This window comes from Sus scrofa, chromosome 1, assembly GCF_054392235.1.
Source record: "Sus scrofa isolate SSC_HxYL_T2T_F1_AM1 chromosome 1, Sscrofa_HxYL_maternal_Yorkshire_Landrace_v2.0, whole genome shotgun sequence".
NCBI lineage: Eukaryota > Metazoa > Chordata > Mammalia > Artiodactyla > Suidae > Sus > Sus scrofa.
Genome location: NC_139383.1, coordinates 149,096,570 through 149,113,760, shown reverse-complemented (window position 1 = coordinate 149,113,760; position 17,191 = coordinate 149,096,570). Strand labels below are relative to the sequence as shown.

The 17,191-nt window shown below is 45.0% G+C and overlaps 1 protein-coding gene across 1 annotated transcript in view; it reads left to right on the top strand.

Annotated features, from left to right (window-relative positions):
* The first annotated feature begins 3,329 nt into the window (after positions 1-3,329).
* CHSY1 (chondroitin sulfate synthase 1) overlaps positions 3,330-17,191 on the top strand; it is a 73,788-nt gene continuing 59,926 nt past the window's right edge. Inside the window, 2 exon segments of the mRNA NM_001244442.2 lie at positions 3,330-3,652; positions 15,806-16,301. Coding sequence (NP_001231371.2) covers positions 3,330-3,652; positions 15,806-16,301 — 819 coding nt within the window.

Sequence of the window (17,191 nt, the reverse complement as noted above, 5' to 3'; positions counted from 1 at the left end):
TCCTGATGTGGCATTTTCGAACCACTTTCTCATCATCTGTCTAGAATCCCTGAGGAGGAACTTCTAGCATGATCTAGTGGAAAGACCCATTTAGAGACAAGGAAACTGAGACTCTGAGGGAGGATAGGGGGCTCAGCCTGCCCAGGGGAGACACCCTCAGTGTAGGAGGAAGCCCAGAACCCACCCTCCTAGGTGGGTGTGTACCGTAGGGAATCTTCCTCTGGGAATAATTCTATCCGATTAACATCACTTTTTTTTTTTTTTTTTTTTTTAATGGCTGCACTGGCAGCATTTAGAAGTTCCTGGGCCAGGGATCGAACTGGAGCCTCCACAGTGACTCTAGCCACTGCAGTCAGATTCTCAACCCACTGGGCCACAGCAGGAACTCCTCCAATACCATTCCTTTTTAAATAAGACAGTTAACGACTCTCTTAACTTAACAAAGAAGGCTCCTGGCATGGGAAAGTTTCTTCCTCAGTTTACTGAGGTGAAATGCCTATGAAATCCCATATCTGGACTTCACCTTTATAAGTAACTTAATGAGAAGAAGACAAGGGGAGTGAGGAGCCTTGTGGGGCATCTGGAGAAGGTGCGTATGTGCAGTGTGTGTGTGTGTGTGTGTGTGTGTGTGTGTGTGTGTGTGTGTGTGAAGCACATCTCCCTCCCAGATCCTTGCTGGTACTGGTTGTGTCAGGTCCCCTGGCTCTGGTCTTTTGCCTCTAGCTGTGAAATTCTCCCCCCTCTCCCCCATCTAGGAGAGCTCTGCTCCAGGCCTCTGAGGGGGGCCCTGCAGGGATACTTGTAGACCCCTCCCCAGGAGGACTGCCTGGGTCAGACCATCCAGCTGTGCAGGAGCTGCCCCTGCCCAACTTCTCCAGGATCCTGCCCTCCCCCTTTGCCCCCTCTTCCCTGGCCTGGCATCTCCTGCTTTTCCTGGGAGGACTTCACCTGTGTCATATTCTCCTTGACCTTGGTGCTTTAAACCTTCAGGCCTAGGCTTTGGGGAGAACAGTACCCTCTCTAGAGTACAAGAGAAGCAGCCCAATTGAGTCTGCAGGTGCGCAGGTGAGGCTGCTGACCTAGGAACTGAGGAGTCTGGAAACGGAGGAGGACAAAACATTTGTCATCACATGTTAATGTACTTTGCGTCAGGTTTTAGTCTAGATGAGGATATAGGGACGTTTAAAGCAGATTAGAAAATACTGAAATTTTGACACACAACAGAACATCTGTATCTTGCCAGCCTTTGTGCTCTGTGGAGATCATTATGAATTATGGGGCTGCTGCTGAATTTGGGGGATCTTGTGACTACTCGGTATTTGTGGCTTATGGTCTTACTGGAAACCCCTATGGATGGTTTTTGAGTCTGTAATTCATGGTTATGTGTTCTGTATTTTTCTCAAGACCACTGTTGGAATCCTGTATTGGCAGCATAATGAGTATTTTATTTTTAGATGTGGATCACCTCTTAGGGAGGGAGTCTGTGGGAAGGTGGGTAATGAACTATTTCTGACATAAATTACAAGTGCCAAAGAAAGTGGTAAAATCCAAAGAATAAACAAGAGTGACCACCATTCAATGGCAGAGATGGTATCTATACCTCCCACAAGGTGGCACTTTAAATTGTGTAATATTTCAATCATTTGGTCATCTTAGCAGTGAAGAAAGATCCAAGATTTACCCCAAACATGCTTATTTTCTGTCCCTAATTCCTAGGTTCATTTGATTAAATGAAGGGAGGTCGTCATGGCCAGGAAAATACTTTACTCTTTGGGAGTTTCATTTAAAAAGAAAGAAAGCCCAATACACTGGCAACTAAAGTAATAAGACTAATGTTTACACAAACACTTGTTGTATGGGTACTTTCTCAGCTTTTGTTACTTTAGCTGAGTTTTTTTTTTTTTTTTGAGAAAATGCATCAAATTTAAAATCTATCACAGAGAATCCGGTTCTACAACCGATTCTAAACCTGTCTTTAGAAATCCACGGAGCTCTTATGGACGAACTATGTTAAAATATTGACAAAGATTCAGAGTAGGGATACTAGGTGACGAGGGATATTAGCTGACTACCTGTCTTCATAGAATGTGAATTAAAAGAGTATTAACATCACCTACTATTTTTTCAACATTCATTAAATGCTAGTACTGTTAGGAGCTTGGACACTAAGGATAGTCTTTTTTTTTTTTTTTTTTTTTTAGCTTAGAAACCAGTGGCCTGGAACAAGGTGACTGAATTCACGTCTACTCTCCTAGCGTGCACGTCTCAAACGGCTCCTGAACTGTTGATTCTATACGTGCTCGCTCTGGCCCACTGGGCGGCGGGAACAAAGATGCAGTGTGAACCGGAGAAACGCGGGAAGGTAGCCGGTGGGGTCCGCCCGGCTGAAGGCAGGGTTTACCCGAGGACAGCCTATGCGGGAGGAGCAAGTGGTCGCGGAGAGTTTGGGGACCGAGAAGCCCCTTCTTAAACATCCCGCCTAAGATGCAGGTTACCGATGCATCTAGCAGAACCAAGACGCCTTCATGCCGCTGCTGTAGCCGCCGCCAGGAGTCCGAGCACCGGCCGGAGGGGGCGTGGTCTCCATACGGATAACGGGCTGCAAGGCGCCGCGGTCCGTGTCCCCGCCGGCGCCGAGCGCCTTAGAACTCGCGGGCGGGGCGGGACGAGGTGGGGCGCCCGCCGGGAGGGTTTTTTTTTTTTTTGTCAAACTTTGGCCACGGGAACCACCCCCCATTCACTTTTGCGCCAATCGGGCGGCGAGGACGGATCCCGAGAGGGGCCAGGCTCCGCCGCCGCCGGGGCCGCTTCAAAACGCGCCGTGCGTGACGTGAGGGCTCCTGTTGCAATGGCGAGCTAAGCCGGAGGATGTGCAGCGGCGGCAGCGGCGCCGGCCACGAAGAGGACGGAGGCGGGCGCAGCGCCAGCGGAGTCAAGCCAGCCAGGGGACGCAGGCAGGGCGAGACGGGGGCCCGGACTCGACTGCCACTGCCGTGGCCGTCGCACTGGCCCCGCGCCCCCGCGCGCGAGCGGGAGGAGCCGCCGCCGTCTCGCGCGGGAGACGCTGCCGGCGCACGCCGGGCATGGTCCCCTCTTAAAGACGCAGGCCTCGGCGGGCGGGGTGGGCGTGCGGAACAAAGCACCGGCGTGGGGCCTGCGTGCGGCTCGGGGGCCGCGATGGGCGCGGCGGGCCCGCGGCGGCCGCGGCGCTGCCCGGGCCGGGCCTCGCGGCGCTAGGGCGGGCTGGCCTCCGCGGGCGGGGGCGGCAGGCTGAGGACTCGCGGAGCCTGCAGAGGCGGCGGCGGCCCGGCGGGCTGAGCGGCGCGGGCATGGCCGCGCGCGGCCGGCGCGCCTGGCTCAGCGTGCTGCTCGGGCTCGTGCTGGGCTTCGTGCTGGCCTCGCGGCTAGTCCTGCCCCGCGCCTCTGAGCTGAAGCGAGCGGGCCCGCGGCGCCGAGCCAGTCCCGAGGGCTGCCGGCCCGGCCAAGCGGCCGCGGCTTCCCAGGCCGGTGGGGCGCGAGGCGATGAGCGGGGGGCGCAGCTCTGGCCGCACGGCCCGGCAGCGGATGGCGGCCAGCGCGACAGGAACTTTCTCTTCGTGGGAGTCATGACCGCCCAGAAATACCTGCAGACCCGCGCGGTGGCTGCCTACAGGTGAGCCCCTGCTCCCCGGGCACCGCCCCCTGCATCCAGCATCCCAGCAAACTGCCATGCGTGTCTGCCCTTGGCTTGTGCCTATGAGGGCTTCCCAAAGCCAAGGCTTCCTGAGCTCCTGTGGGATCGGGGTGCCCCTTGGGCGATGTTGGGCATTGGCAGCAGAGGTCGGAGACGGGATGGTGAGCGCAGCGCTCAAGAGCAAGGGCTTTTGGGGTCAGATATACCAGGGTGGCCCCTCTGGGTGTGGTCCTCGCCCTGACTTTCTGTGAGGCGCTAAAGCTTTCCTTGTCCAGATATTCACTCTCCTTTGTTCAATGAGCCTGACTGAACATTTCCCTCCTAAGGTTGTTGGGAAAACTTGGCACAGTATCTCTGATAGTGGTGGCAGTGGGGATTATTACTTGAGTCTCTGAAATCTCCATCTTTCGCCTTGCAGAACTAGAGCCAATCTAAATTAATCTGGTTAGAACCCTTCCACATGTAGATTTCACCGTTGGAATCGTTCCTGTAAATGAGGGGAGTGCCCTCTGCACACTCAACCCCACCGGGGTCTGTTGAGCAATTGGAAAGAGAATATTTGGGAAAAGCAGTTCCTGGTCCATGGTAAATTTGGTGTTAACTAGCCCAGTTTGGTGATGTGTGTGTTAGCCAGTATCTGGGCTCTAGTTGGCCATATGAGTCATAAAAGTGGTTGGAATCATGTTCAGGATTAACAAAGGGATTAGCCAAAGTAATCTTTAGAAGAGAGAAAGAGAGAGGATTTGGAATAGCAGATTTGTATTGGAATGAATTTGAGGGAGAAGAAGGATGTAGGTTCAGTAAACGGATTTAATGGAAACCTCATATGTGTGAAATATAGAAATGCTTCCTGTGGGATAAGATTTGGGATCCAGCCATAGAACAGACCAGTGCAGGAGATCCTCTGGGAATGGCCTCTTGCTCAGTCATTGCTGAGCAAGGCCAAGCTGGTTGCTGTCGGTTCTTAATTTATAACCAGTATCTCTATAACTTAAGCGTTTAAATCTAGTTCCTGTCTAAATTTTCAGGCGTCGGATGCTGTGGGTGGAAAAGCATATATGGATTTCCATTCCTCTTAAGGAAGTAAAGGATTGAAAAGGAAGATGAAAGACTGTCTGTCCTTTCAGTGCATTGGTTCCCCATTCTTGCCTGTGTGTTTCCATTAGGATTTTTTTTTTTTTCCTTTTTTTTGGCTGTACCTGCAGTATATAGAAGTTCTGGGGTCAGGGATTGGATTCTAGTTACAGCTGCAGAAACGCTGGGTCCTTTAACCCACTGTGCCAGGCTGGTGATCGAACTGAGCCTCCATGGTGACCCAGGCCACTGCAGTCAGATTCTTAATCCACTGCGCCACAGCAGGAACCTTCTTCCATTAGGATCTTAAGTGCAGAGCCTGTGTTCTGTCAGGAAGGGTCCTGAGTGCCTGAAAAGGTAGCATAATTTTGACCAAGATCAAGATTTGAGACCCCGAAGATCAAAGTTTCCTCCCCGATGTATTGAGAATTTACTTGGAATTTTATACGAATTGTGCTTTTTGAAAGAAGAGCTTCTACATCAGAAATTGAGAATGAACTATATAAATTGTTTACAGCATGACTTTGAAAGTAAATCTCCATGATTGTAATTTGGTGACAAGTCCTTTGAAATTACAACTTTGGGACAGTTACCAAAGTAGTTTGTTCAAATAGTAGATGGCATGATTCCCTGCCCCCCAAACAATACATTTTCATAGATACAAAATCAATATATACAAACCATCAGGGGTCCTGGTACACTAGCAGTGCTCAGAAGATATGCTGCAAACTGGACCTAAAACTCGGAGATGATTTTTTCCCAAAACCCATGCTTGAGGCCCTAATCTTGCTTGAGGCCTTTATCTTGCTATTTCTACAATGGGCTTACGGCTGTACTCCTGGTCTTCTTTCCAAATCTACATCCTTTTTGGATGTAGGATTTTATCTCATTGTTTAATTTCTTTAAGGCAGTTAAGGAAGAGTAGAAACACAATTGGCCCTCTGGCCCTTCTTTGTGACAACTCTGCCTTTTTGATAAAACCTTTGCTAGGAAATGCTGTGTCCTACTTAGTAATTCTGTAGACTTTCCTGAGTACCTTTCTTTCTATCCCTCTGATCTTAATCAGTCACATTCGTTGGTGCCTGGGGGTGGACCTGCCCTGCTGGTTAAGGTCCTGTGCTTCTCAGCCTGTCAACCCTGTGTTTAGACCGGCTGCAAGAGTGGCACAGGACGATTTTAGCCTTAAGGAACTCTAGAGGAAGGCCAGAATTGGCATAGAGTTTATAGGAGGTAACTTATCATTATGGCTTTGCTCTGCTTTGCAGCCTGGGCCAGAAGTCCACACTCAGCTCTTAAATTGGACATTTCATGCACAGTTCAGTATAAAAGTCGACTCGAATCTTCTAGCACAAGGTGGAACTCAAGTTTGGCATTGAGTTTTACATCTCCCTTAGGAGGCAAATTCATTTTTTACCTTAGAAAAAAAATCTCAATTTTTTGTCTATTAAAGTAAAATTATTGTTGGGCTTAGGGGTTGAAGGAGATCACAATGTTGAGTTTTTCTGTTTTGCTTTGTTTTGTTTTTGGCCAAGGCATGAGAAAGTTCTTGGGCCAGGGATCGAAACTGAGCCACAGCCGTGACAACGTCAGACCATTAACCACTAGGCTACCAAGGAACTCCAGAAAGGGCAGTGTTTTTAGTCAGATGACGCTGTGATGTACTCTTATGCTAGGATATTGAAAGTGTCAGCATTCAGATCAGGGACTAGTAACTGTCCCTGAGATCCAGAAAGAAGCTAAGAAAAGCTTTTGAAAAATTCAAGGAGATAACACCTATCTGCACTGAAGTTGGGCACTTTAATGCTGGAACAGCCCATCATTACTGACTCACTTTCCAGAACTGCCCTAAGCCTACAGTAGGAAGAGGGGCTACGGAGAGATGTTCACAGTCCAGTGACAGCAAGGGAGAAACAGCCTTGAACAAGTGGGCAAAACAAAACTCAAAATGTAACCCGTCAGAGACAGGCCAAAGCTGACTTCTCAGTGGCATGACCCTGGCTCATAAAAATGTTCCCAAACACTTACTATCTTTGTTCATCAAATACACACATGGCCCCTTGAGTCCAGACTCTTGAGTGCTGGGGACACAAGAGTGAAGGTGCTTGTTCTCATGGAGCTTCTCTGCTAGCAAGAGGGACAGACACTAAAAAGAGGGTTTCAGCTAGTGATGGGTGCTGCAGAGAAAATTGAGCAGGGTAAGGGCAGGGTGGTGTGGTATTCACTTTGTTAGGTGGTTGGGGAAGACCACCAGAGAAGGTGGTGTTTGAGCCAAGATCTGATAATGAGTCATTTGTGAGAATGTCCTTGAACTTGAAAAGCTCAATGATAGAGGAGGAGGCCAGATAGTGTCTTGTCTTGTGGAATTTTACTCTGATTTAGAAAGCCATTTGAGGACTCAGATGGGAAAGGGAGGGCTTGCGTTGTGTTCTGAGAAGTCAGTTCTCTCTGTTGTGTGGAGAGTGGATTGTAGGAAAGCACGGAGATGTTAGGAGATGTCTAGGTGGAGATGAGGGTGATGGGGACTAGTGTGGTAGCAGTGGGGATGGGGAGAAGGGGATGGCTCCAGAGTCCATGCTAAAGTCAGAATTAAAGATCTGTTGGCAGATGCTTGTGAGGGCTGAGGCAGAGAGGAGTGGAGGATGACTTCCAGATTCCCTGAGGGTTCTGGGGAGGGGAATGTTCTACAAATCAACATATAAAATAATTTTTTTAAATTTATCTTTATTTGTATTCTAGGTAATTTTACTTTAAAATGGTACTGTGATTGCTCCAGAGTAATTTATTGTGTTTGTTAGTGACAGTTCATCAGAACCCCTGGCCGAGTTCCTTGTGTCGTTTGTTACTAGCTGCAATTCATATTTTTCTCATAGTTTTCTTTTTTCTTACATAGATCATTTGATATACAGAAGTTAGAGGTTCAGGTAGTTTAGTCTTTTCCTTTCTGGTTTTAGGGTTGTTTTTCCCCCTAAGCACAGAATGTTTATTGCCCTAGAGAGTTGTGGGGGGTTTTTGTTTGTTTGTTTGTTTGTTTGTTTTTTGTTTTTTTTTTTCCCATGGCTGCACCCACAGCATTTGAAAGTTCTGAGCTGGAGCTGCGACCTAAGCCGCAGCTGTGGCAGCACCAGATCCTTATCCCATTGTGTCACAGTGCGAACTCCCAGAGGTTTTTTTTTTTTTATTTTTTTTTTTTAAGTGACTTTTTTTTTCTTGATTCTAGAAGGGGTTGAAATTGTCTCACTTCATTTCCCCCCCAAATTGTCTCAGCCATCTTTTGAATAAGCTCCCATTTCCCTACCAATTTGAAATGTCATCCTCATCATACTCAAAATTCCTGGGTATGTTTTTGGACTTGATCTTTCTGTCTGTTCTTGTGCCAGTACCACCCGTTGAAATTATTTGAGGTTGAATAATATTTTAATATCCGGTAGACAAGTTCCTCTCTGTTACTCTCTTTCAGGCATTTCTTGGCCATGCTTACCTGTCTTGCTGGGAGAGTGTTGGTGATATTTAGGGTTTTTTTTTTTTAATTAATGGTTTGATTTAAAAAAAGAAAAAGCATACATATTTAGCTTTTTAGTCCATTTTTATGACCAGAACACTTAAGCTAATCCAATACCTTTTATTTGTCTTGATTCTTGCCTCTCCTGGGGACCTGTTTTGTTCTTTCTTTACTTTCTCACAAGAAAGGATGACTTCTCTTCTTGGCACCAAGAGTGATAAAAGGCACTGTTAAATATTAGCATCGGTCTTTAGGGAATTGCGGGAAGAAAGTTTGAGAAATAACTAGCTTTAGATATAGGAATCTTATTGCAAGATGTTGTTATATTGGTTAATGGCCTCTTCCTAATGCTTTAAATGAATGTAGAGTGTTCCTTTTACCAGTCTTAATGAGCAGATTTCAGAGTTCCTTTCCTTCCTTGAACTCAGTAAACTATATTTATCTTGAAACAGGTTAGAGCAATGTGTGCTTTGTCAGAATCCAATTTGGCAAAACATTACTGAAAGCTTTCCATAATCCAGATAATCAACCTGTAAATGAACTTTTGGGGCACAACCCATTTCACATTATGGCTTACCTGCGTAAGAAAGTTAATGAAAACCATGGTCCTGAAAATGAGTTCAGTGTTGTCTGTCATCGTTCCTTGATTCTCTCACACAGAGTATTCCAAGGATAGCCGTTTTTGTCAGTAGAAGAGTCTTCTTGGTTGTATTTTCATTACATTGGCAGTTCCACTTTTCTCCATCCATTCATTAAGCTGCTGTTTGTTGAAAATAGATGAGTAATTCCATTCCTGCACAGTTCATTGTCTAGGGAAGGAAACAAATGATAATATTGGGAGCCTGGACTAATTCCTGTGTGGGCATAGAGGAAAAAGGCCTGCACTGACTTAAGGGGATTGGGGCAGGTCCCACTCACATTCTTGCCCCTCTTCCCCTGTGTGTGGTCTTGAAGGATGAGCAGGGTTTTTTGAGGCAGAGAGGACAGCAGGTTCATGGAAGTGTGAAATAGCAGGAAGTAATGAAGGAATGGTGAGAAAGGACCATTCCTTGAGGCTGGGGTCTGAGATCTAGCAATCTCACTAGAAACTTTTCCAAAGGGGTTTAAAGGCATGCTCAGGTATGTATGAAATGGAAATTGCAAGTATCTTTGGTGTCATGCATTAGGAGCTATGGACCATAATTGATTTCACTGATTTAGCCATGCTGTGATCTGTTTGTCTAACAGTAAACAATGATGTGGCTGAAATATGTTTACTGGGATAAAGAGAGGTTCTTACTCTGAGAGTAGGTTTTAAAATCGTATGCCCAGTATGAGACCATTTTCAGAATCAGAGAAATGTTTGTGTTTGTGTGACATAGAAAAGAAACTGTGAAAGAATATATATAACTACGATGGTGAATGATTTTTCATATTCTTGGCATTTTTGTGTATTTTTGAGGTTTTCTACACTGAGCACTTACTTTATAATAAAGCTGAGTAACTGCAGTTAAAAAAAAAAAAAAAAAAGGAGATGGCAGCTCTTGGAAGGAAATGTGAGTACAGTTTTGAGTGTGTTAAATTTTACCTGCAGGACTGCTGGGCCCAGATGGCATGTTGGCCCTGGGTTTCCTGGAGCTTCGAGTCAGAGTCATGCTTTTTTCAGTAAATGGCAGTTACTCCTGCCCCCAAATGTAGGGATAACACATGCATTTGGTTAGTGTAACTATATTTCCTTCAGTACTGTAACTTCATGCTTCCAGCCTGTACTTGGGAAAATCAAGTGACAGCATTTTTACTGTGAGGGCTTACTTATGTGAATACTTACTCACATAAGTATTCAGTGCCTTTATCTACTGTTGGTGTCTTTTTTGGCTTCTTGTACAGGATGGAATTGGAGGAATAAGAGACTTAGTTATGATTTAAAAGTCGTGAAGCTCTCCATCTCATTTTATTTATTTTTTATTTATTTATTTTTTTTGTATTTTTGCTATTTCTTTGGGCCGCTCCCGCGGCATATGGAGGTTCCCAGGTTAGGGGTCCAATCGGAGCTGTAGCTGCTGGCCTACGCTGGAGCCACAGCAACGCGGGATCTGGGCCGCGTCTGCAACCCACACCACAGCTCACGGCAATGCCTGATCCTTAATCCACAGAGCAAGGGCAGGGATCGAACCCGCCACCTCATGGTTCCTAGTCGGATTCGTTAACCACTGCGCCACGACGGGAACTCTCTCCATCTCATTTTAATGCAGTGCCATTTTCTGGCATTCATAGCTGTTATTTTTGTTCTGTAGTTGAGTACATTTTTTTGTGGTTGATTCAAAATTAGATGTAGTCTGCTCTGATTTGAAGTCAACTCTGGGCTTGCCAAACCTGAGGATTACTGAAAATGTAGATGTTAATGCCATTAAAATGATTGTCTTATAAATTGAACCTAGGTGCCAATGCTGATTTTTTTGTTTGTTTGTTTGCTTTGCTTCTTAGGGCAGCACCCACAGCATGTGGAAGTTCCTAGGCTAGGAGTCGTATGGGAACCACAGCTTCTGGCCTACACCACAACCACAGCAAGTCAGGATCCCTGACCCACTGAGCAAGGCCATGGATGGAACCCGCATCCTCATGGATACTAGTCGGATTCATTTCCTCTGCAGCACAAAGGGAACTCCGGCAAATGCTGATTTTATCTTGAACTTAGTTCTTTGTGTTTCCAACCTAATGCCAGAAAGTAATTGGGCAGGATTTAGGGTAGCAAAGGGATCCAAACACAGAATGAGGGTTTCAGAAAGTAATGTTTCACGTAAAGTTTTCTGGCCTTTGAAACCAGCCGAAATATTGAAGGTGTCTGTGACGGGCAGGTCTCACCCCGGCAGAGTGGGAGGAGGTGGCCGAAGTGAGTGTAAGCCTGTTCTCCTGATCTACGATGACTGTTTTCTCAGCCTTAGCAGCAGAGGAGGGACTTCAGAAGAAATGGGGGCAGTGACCTGGGAGACAAGTGTGGGGATGGGCAAGCCAAGAGGCTGGCCAGTGGAGGTGTTAGAGTCAGACAACACCTGCTCCCCGGCTTCTGCATTTATTAGCTTTGTGATCTTGTGCAGATTACGTACCCGGCTATGAGCCTCAGTCTCCTCTGTAAAATGTGGCTAGTGGTACCTCTCACACCTTGTGGTGTTTTCGCCATAGGTGGTGGCAGATGCCCTCAGCACACTGCCTCACATGCTGAAACCCCTTAGTGAGGGTGGCTGTTGGTGGTAGGAAGTGGGCTTGGGAGAACCTCAGCAGGGGAGGAGGACTGGCTTGCAAAGGAGTTGCTAAATGGGGCTCAGGGTGCTTTTTTTATTGCTTGCATTCAACAACGCTGATTTTTTTTTTCCTTAGATTTACATTTGAAAACTAATTTGATTTATACATGATTAAAAATTAGTTGCATATTTATACTTTTAAGTACATGGCAGCAAAATGCAACCGTATTTAAAGTAGCTAAGACTTGAAGCTTTGGAAATGGACCGTTAAGATCAGATTTTGCCTTCTGCCATTTAACACGCCAAATTTTTGGAGAAGGCATGCTTGTGGTCTCTATTGATGAATATTCCCATTGTTTTCTGTGAATTTGGGCTCCCTCTTAGCTCTTAATACCTTGAAACAATCTCCTAGGCTAGTGCCCAGGCTATTGTTGAGGCGAGAAGCTGTAATCCACCCTTCAACAGCTTTATTGTGGGCTGGGGAGGGTCTTTCATGCTTGCTTTCACCTTTAGTCTAGTTTATAGGATTAATGGTAAGGAGTCTAATTTGATTTCTCCTTTAAAAATTTTTCCCACCATTTGTGATCTCTATCCTGTATTTCCTTACCTACTTCCCAAAACAATTTGAGATTACTCACGTCATAAGGTCAAACACAGTGAGACAGTTAAAAAAACTCTAAAAGAGGAAGCCACATGTCCGGAAACCACAGACACGGAAGGGAAACCTGCAGCTAAATCTCCTGACTGCAGCGCTGTCAGAGACAGAGGGTGAAAGGGGCATGTAATGTACCTCCTCTGATCCTCTATCCAAAAGTAACCATAGTGAACACTTTGGAGTAGAGTTGTGCTATACTCTATTTTGTACGTCTGCATTTGTTTCCTTATTAATCCATATCACAAGTATTCTGTTGTCTCCTTCTTAAATTTACCCATATGTAATGAATGTGTATACTCAGGACAGTAGTCAGGCTGTAGATGCAGTTTTGTACAGAAATATGCTTGATGTAGTTTTTCTTAAAATAACATGAATAGAAATGGAGACTCTGGGATGGGGGGAATGGGGTCGGGGGAATGGACTGGTGGTTTGGGATTGGTATATGTACACTGAGGTATATGGAATGACTGGCCAACAGGGACCTGCTATATATAGCACAGGGAACTCTACCCAGTATTCTGTGATAATCTATACGAGAAAAGAATCTGAAAGAGAATGGCAGTGGGCGTATGTATCACTGAATCACTTTGTTGTATAGCAGAAATTTTATCACAACATTGTAAATCAACTTTACTTCAATAAAACTTGAAGGAAAGAAAAAGAAACTTGACATGGTTATTAAATCCTAGCTCAGCAAAAGCATTCCACAACGAAGCTGGTGTTGCCCAGCTGCATGACCTGACTATGTATTAACTTGGTGTAGAGACAGCATTTAAGAAGCCTGAGTTCTAGCTTGGCCAAACGCTCAAATTTCAGTTGTCCTATCTGTGCTGTAGCAAGAGTTGGTTATCAGTCCACTGAAAAGTGAGCTTTCCGGCAAGGGCCTTTGCAAGTGTTCTGTGGTTTCAGTTAAGTGAGAGCTCTTTGCTCCCAGTAACAAATGTGTTGATGGACAGAGTTGACATTTGCTTATGAAAATTAAGGAAGCTGACCCATTTCTGCCTCAGGAGGGGGGCCAGCTTGCTGCTTTAGAAGCATTTCCTTCATTTCTTTGAAATTATCAACACCCTTCCCTGCCTCTCCTGGGATGGTAAATCATGATTTGTGCTCCAGAACTCTTTAATTTTATGGAGCTGTTTAAACTAAAGGTACCCTAAGTAAAAATGATCATGGTTTCCCAAAATTGGAGGAGTTACAAAAACTCTGTACTGAGAAGTTTCCTTAAATGATCCTCCTTTTTTTGGGGGGAGGGGGAGGGTAAGATACTGCAGACTATCTAGCTTTAAATTACATTTCAGGAGCACCATGGATGATAGACTGCCTGCAGCATGCCTGTGGACTTTACCTCTTAATAACTGTGTTCTGGTTGTATTTTGATTAAGTAGGTTTCTTTCTCCGTGTAGATGTTAGTGTGGCTCACCTAGAAATTTCTCAAAGATAAGAGATGGGAATGGTTTCCTGCCCTTTTGTATGCACACGTGTGCACACACACACGGCATCTTTAAGTCACTTCACGTGTGTGAGCAGTATTTATTGACCTCTATTACATGCCAAGCACTGAAGTTATTTATGTCTTCAAAGAACTGTGACTGCCAAACAAAAATAATTTCTACATAAAGGAGGGAATTAGGGGCACCTTGACCTGTCTGACCTTGGTATAACTTCATCATTCCTGACTTCCCCAGAGTGAGAAATGGTCTCTCTCCTGATGTTTCTGTGTCAGAATGTGTTTAAGTTATCAGATTTTGTGGAGGTTAGAGTTCATTCCCATTTGAAAATGGGGTTTTCTCCTTATGGGAGGGGTTGATTTCTCTTTAAATGTAATTGCCCTTTCCTACTGTGTTTACTTTACATCCTTTTTGTCCAGGCACATAACCCTACATAAACATGAAGTACAGTACCTGGTATATATACCAGTACAGTACTTGGTATGTATAGCATCTGTAGTTCCATTAGTTATCATTTATGTCAAGTTCTTTTTTAAGGGTCCATTTTAAATCCAGAGGCATTAAAGGAAAAACATTACAACTAGTGTATTATATTCACTCTGAGATGCACATTTTTTTTCTGAAGCGAAGGTGCATTTTACAGTTGCTGGCATCATGTGATTATGACTGGCTATACACGTATACTTCAGTGATATGGTGGAAGTCTAGACTGCTGCAGTAAAGCAAGTATCACAATAAAATGACTCACAAATTTTTTGGCTTCCCAGTGCACATAAAAGTTTTATCTGCGCTGTACTGTGATCTGTTAAATGTGCAGCAGTAGCATTGTGTTTAAAAAGCAATGTACAGTAACTCCCTGGTGGCCTACTGGTTAGGGATCCAGCATTGTCAGTGCTGTGGTGCAGGTTTGATCCCTGGCCCAGGAACTTCTGCATGCTGTGGGAGTGGCAAGTTTATGTGTATTTCATCAGAAAAATTTCTCCAAAAGAAGTACTATGATGTTTGCAAAAATTTCCCTCACTATAGAGATACACAGAAAAAAATGAAAGCCCTCTTTATCCACCCCCACCCCTCCCCATTTCCCTACTCTGTACCTCTTCCCCAGAGGTTGGTATATATCTTTTCAGACATTTCTCTCCTAAGACTTTCCACTAAACGTATGTATGTGGCTCCCTCATGTCATTTTTTACTACAATAAATGCAGTTGTAACAGTTCAGTAAAATAAAAGTGTATCAGAGAAAACATCATCTGGGAGCTTTGCTGTTTTGATTGTATTAAGGCTAAACGTACTAGTTCATTTATTCTCTGTGACATGTTTTCCCTGGAAGTCCTCTGTATAAATATATGTTCTTATAGCTAGACTACTTGAGCTTTTGATACGTAGCATAAAGAAAGTATAAGGAAATATGTCATCTGATGGCCTTAAATTGGGTGTTTGGCACTCTATTTCTTCCTTGTTGACCACTTTCGTTTCCTCTGGCTGTGAGATGAGCAGTATGTTCCAGAACACACAACCCTTCACCTTGAGTGCAGTGGCTTCCCAGGGCTGTAAAGCGTGCAGGCCCCCATCTCTGGGCGAGTGAGGCCCATCCCCCCTGCAGGACAGCCCCCACAGCTATGCCCTAGTGTCCTGTTGCTCACCCATCCCAGGGGAGCGCACCCCACTCTGAGTTGGGTTTGTGTCCTTTGTTTGCTCACTTTTCTCTCTAAGTGCTTGTCTGAGCTCCTGACAAGTGCAGTCTTGGGACTCTTGAATACGTAGAGGTCTGTCCTCATGTTGGCTCCATCTCAGCTGCAGGGTCTGTTTTGTATCCCCGAGATCTAGCACATCCTTGGCACTTGGTGAGCCACCCAAGAAAATGTGTTATGTGCACGACTTTTTATTTTTTGTTTTTTTCATTTTATAAAGTGGAGGCACTTGTTAGGTAGGGGATTTGTAAGTCTGAATATCTAGACTTGGTGCCCTGGCAATTTGGTTTTCAGCCATCACCAAAACATAGTTATTGGGGAAGTAGCTTAACACTTCATTCTTTCTTGTCGGGATCGTTTGAAAGTGAGTTAGGACTTTGCAGAACCCGGAGATGTGGGCTTCCATTAGGGGGGAGCAAGCAGATCAAGTAGCTGTTTATCTTCCTTCTGAAGGTATGGTGATTCAGCATGAGTAGATACGGGGATTTATGGAAATGGGAAGCCTGGAATAAACTGTTCTCTCACTGATGTTTTTTTTTTAATTCCAGAACATGGTCCAAGACAATTCCTGGGAAAGTCGAATTCTTCTCTAGTGAGGGTTCAGACACGTCGATCCCTATTCCGATAGTGCCACTCCGGGGTGTGGACGACTCCTACCCGCCCCAGAAGAAGTCTTTCATGATGCTCAAGTACATGCATGACCACTACTTGGACAAGTATGAATGGTTTATGAGAGCAGACGACGACGTTTACATCAAAGGAGACCGTCTGGAGAATTTCCTGAGGAGTTTGAATAGCAGTGAACCCCTCTTTCTCGGGCAGACGGGCCTGGGCACCACAGAAGAAATGGGGAAACTGGCTCTGGAGCCTGGGGAGAACTTCTGCATGGGGGGCCCCGGTGTGATCATGAGCCGAGAGGTTCTCCGGAGAATGGTGCCACACATCGGCAAGTGCCTCCGGGAGATGTACACCACTCACGAGGACGTCGAGGTGGGGAGATGCGTGCGAAGGTTTGCCGGGGTGCAGTGCGTCTGGTCTTACGAGGTGAGAACAGAAGAAAATCTGTTAATTTTGTCATTCATTCCAGAGCAGTCATAGGAGACTATACGTGGTAATACCCTCTTTAAGGCTTAAAAATTGGTATTAAGTTATTATACATATTGTTTCCTAATTCTTTTCTTTCGAATTCTCTTCTTACCTTTTCTCTTCGTGTTTAGAACATACCTTCTGTACTTTTTGGGGGGCTGCACTTGTGGCATTTGGAAGTTCCAGGCCAGGGATTGAACCCGTACCATAGCAGTGACAATACCAGGTCCTTAACCCGCTAGGGCACCAGAGAACTCCCATACCTTCTGTATATTTGTCCTAATACCTTAATCAGTACATAATGGCACTTGGGACCCAAAGAAAAACTTTGCTACTGGTCACAGTGATACTTTAATGGTTTTCGAAAAGTTTCATGTCGTCTAACTTATGCTGATTTTGCCGATGTGATAGCAAGAATGTCTCTTTTTTTTCCCAAAGGCTTGGCTTCTTTCATCTGGTCATGTTGACCCTCATAGTTTAGAAACTTACATGTTTTGAATTCATAAAATGAGTAATATGTGAAAAAGCCTATAGTATTTGGCTTTGCATTTATTTTAAAACTTGACTTTTTTAGACAGTTATTATGGTCTGTAACTTTGCAGTATAGTTGTTCCCTTTAGAATAGGCAACTTCTGAGTTATCTTAATACATCAGTGCAGTTTTTTGAAGGAAACCTCCTTGGAGATGTTTTCTTTTTAATACTGCTGGAGAACATGAGTTAGCTTTTGACTTTTCTTTGTTTTTATTGGCAGATATGCACCTCTTGCCTGCAGTTGCAGGATGTGATATTAGTCAGAGTGGAAAAAATTATTTAGGTCGTGTCGTGTTTATTAGATCGATAAACCACT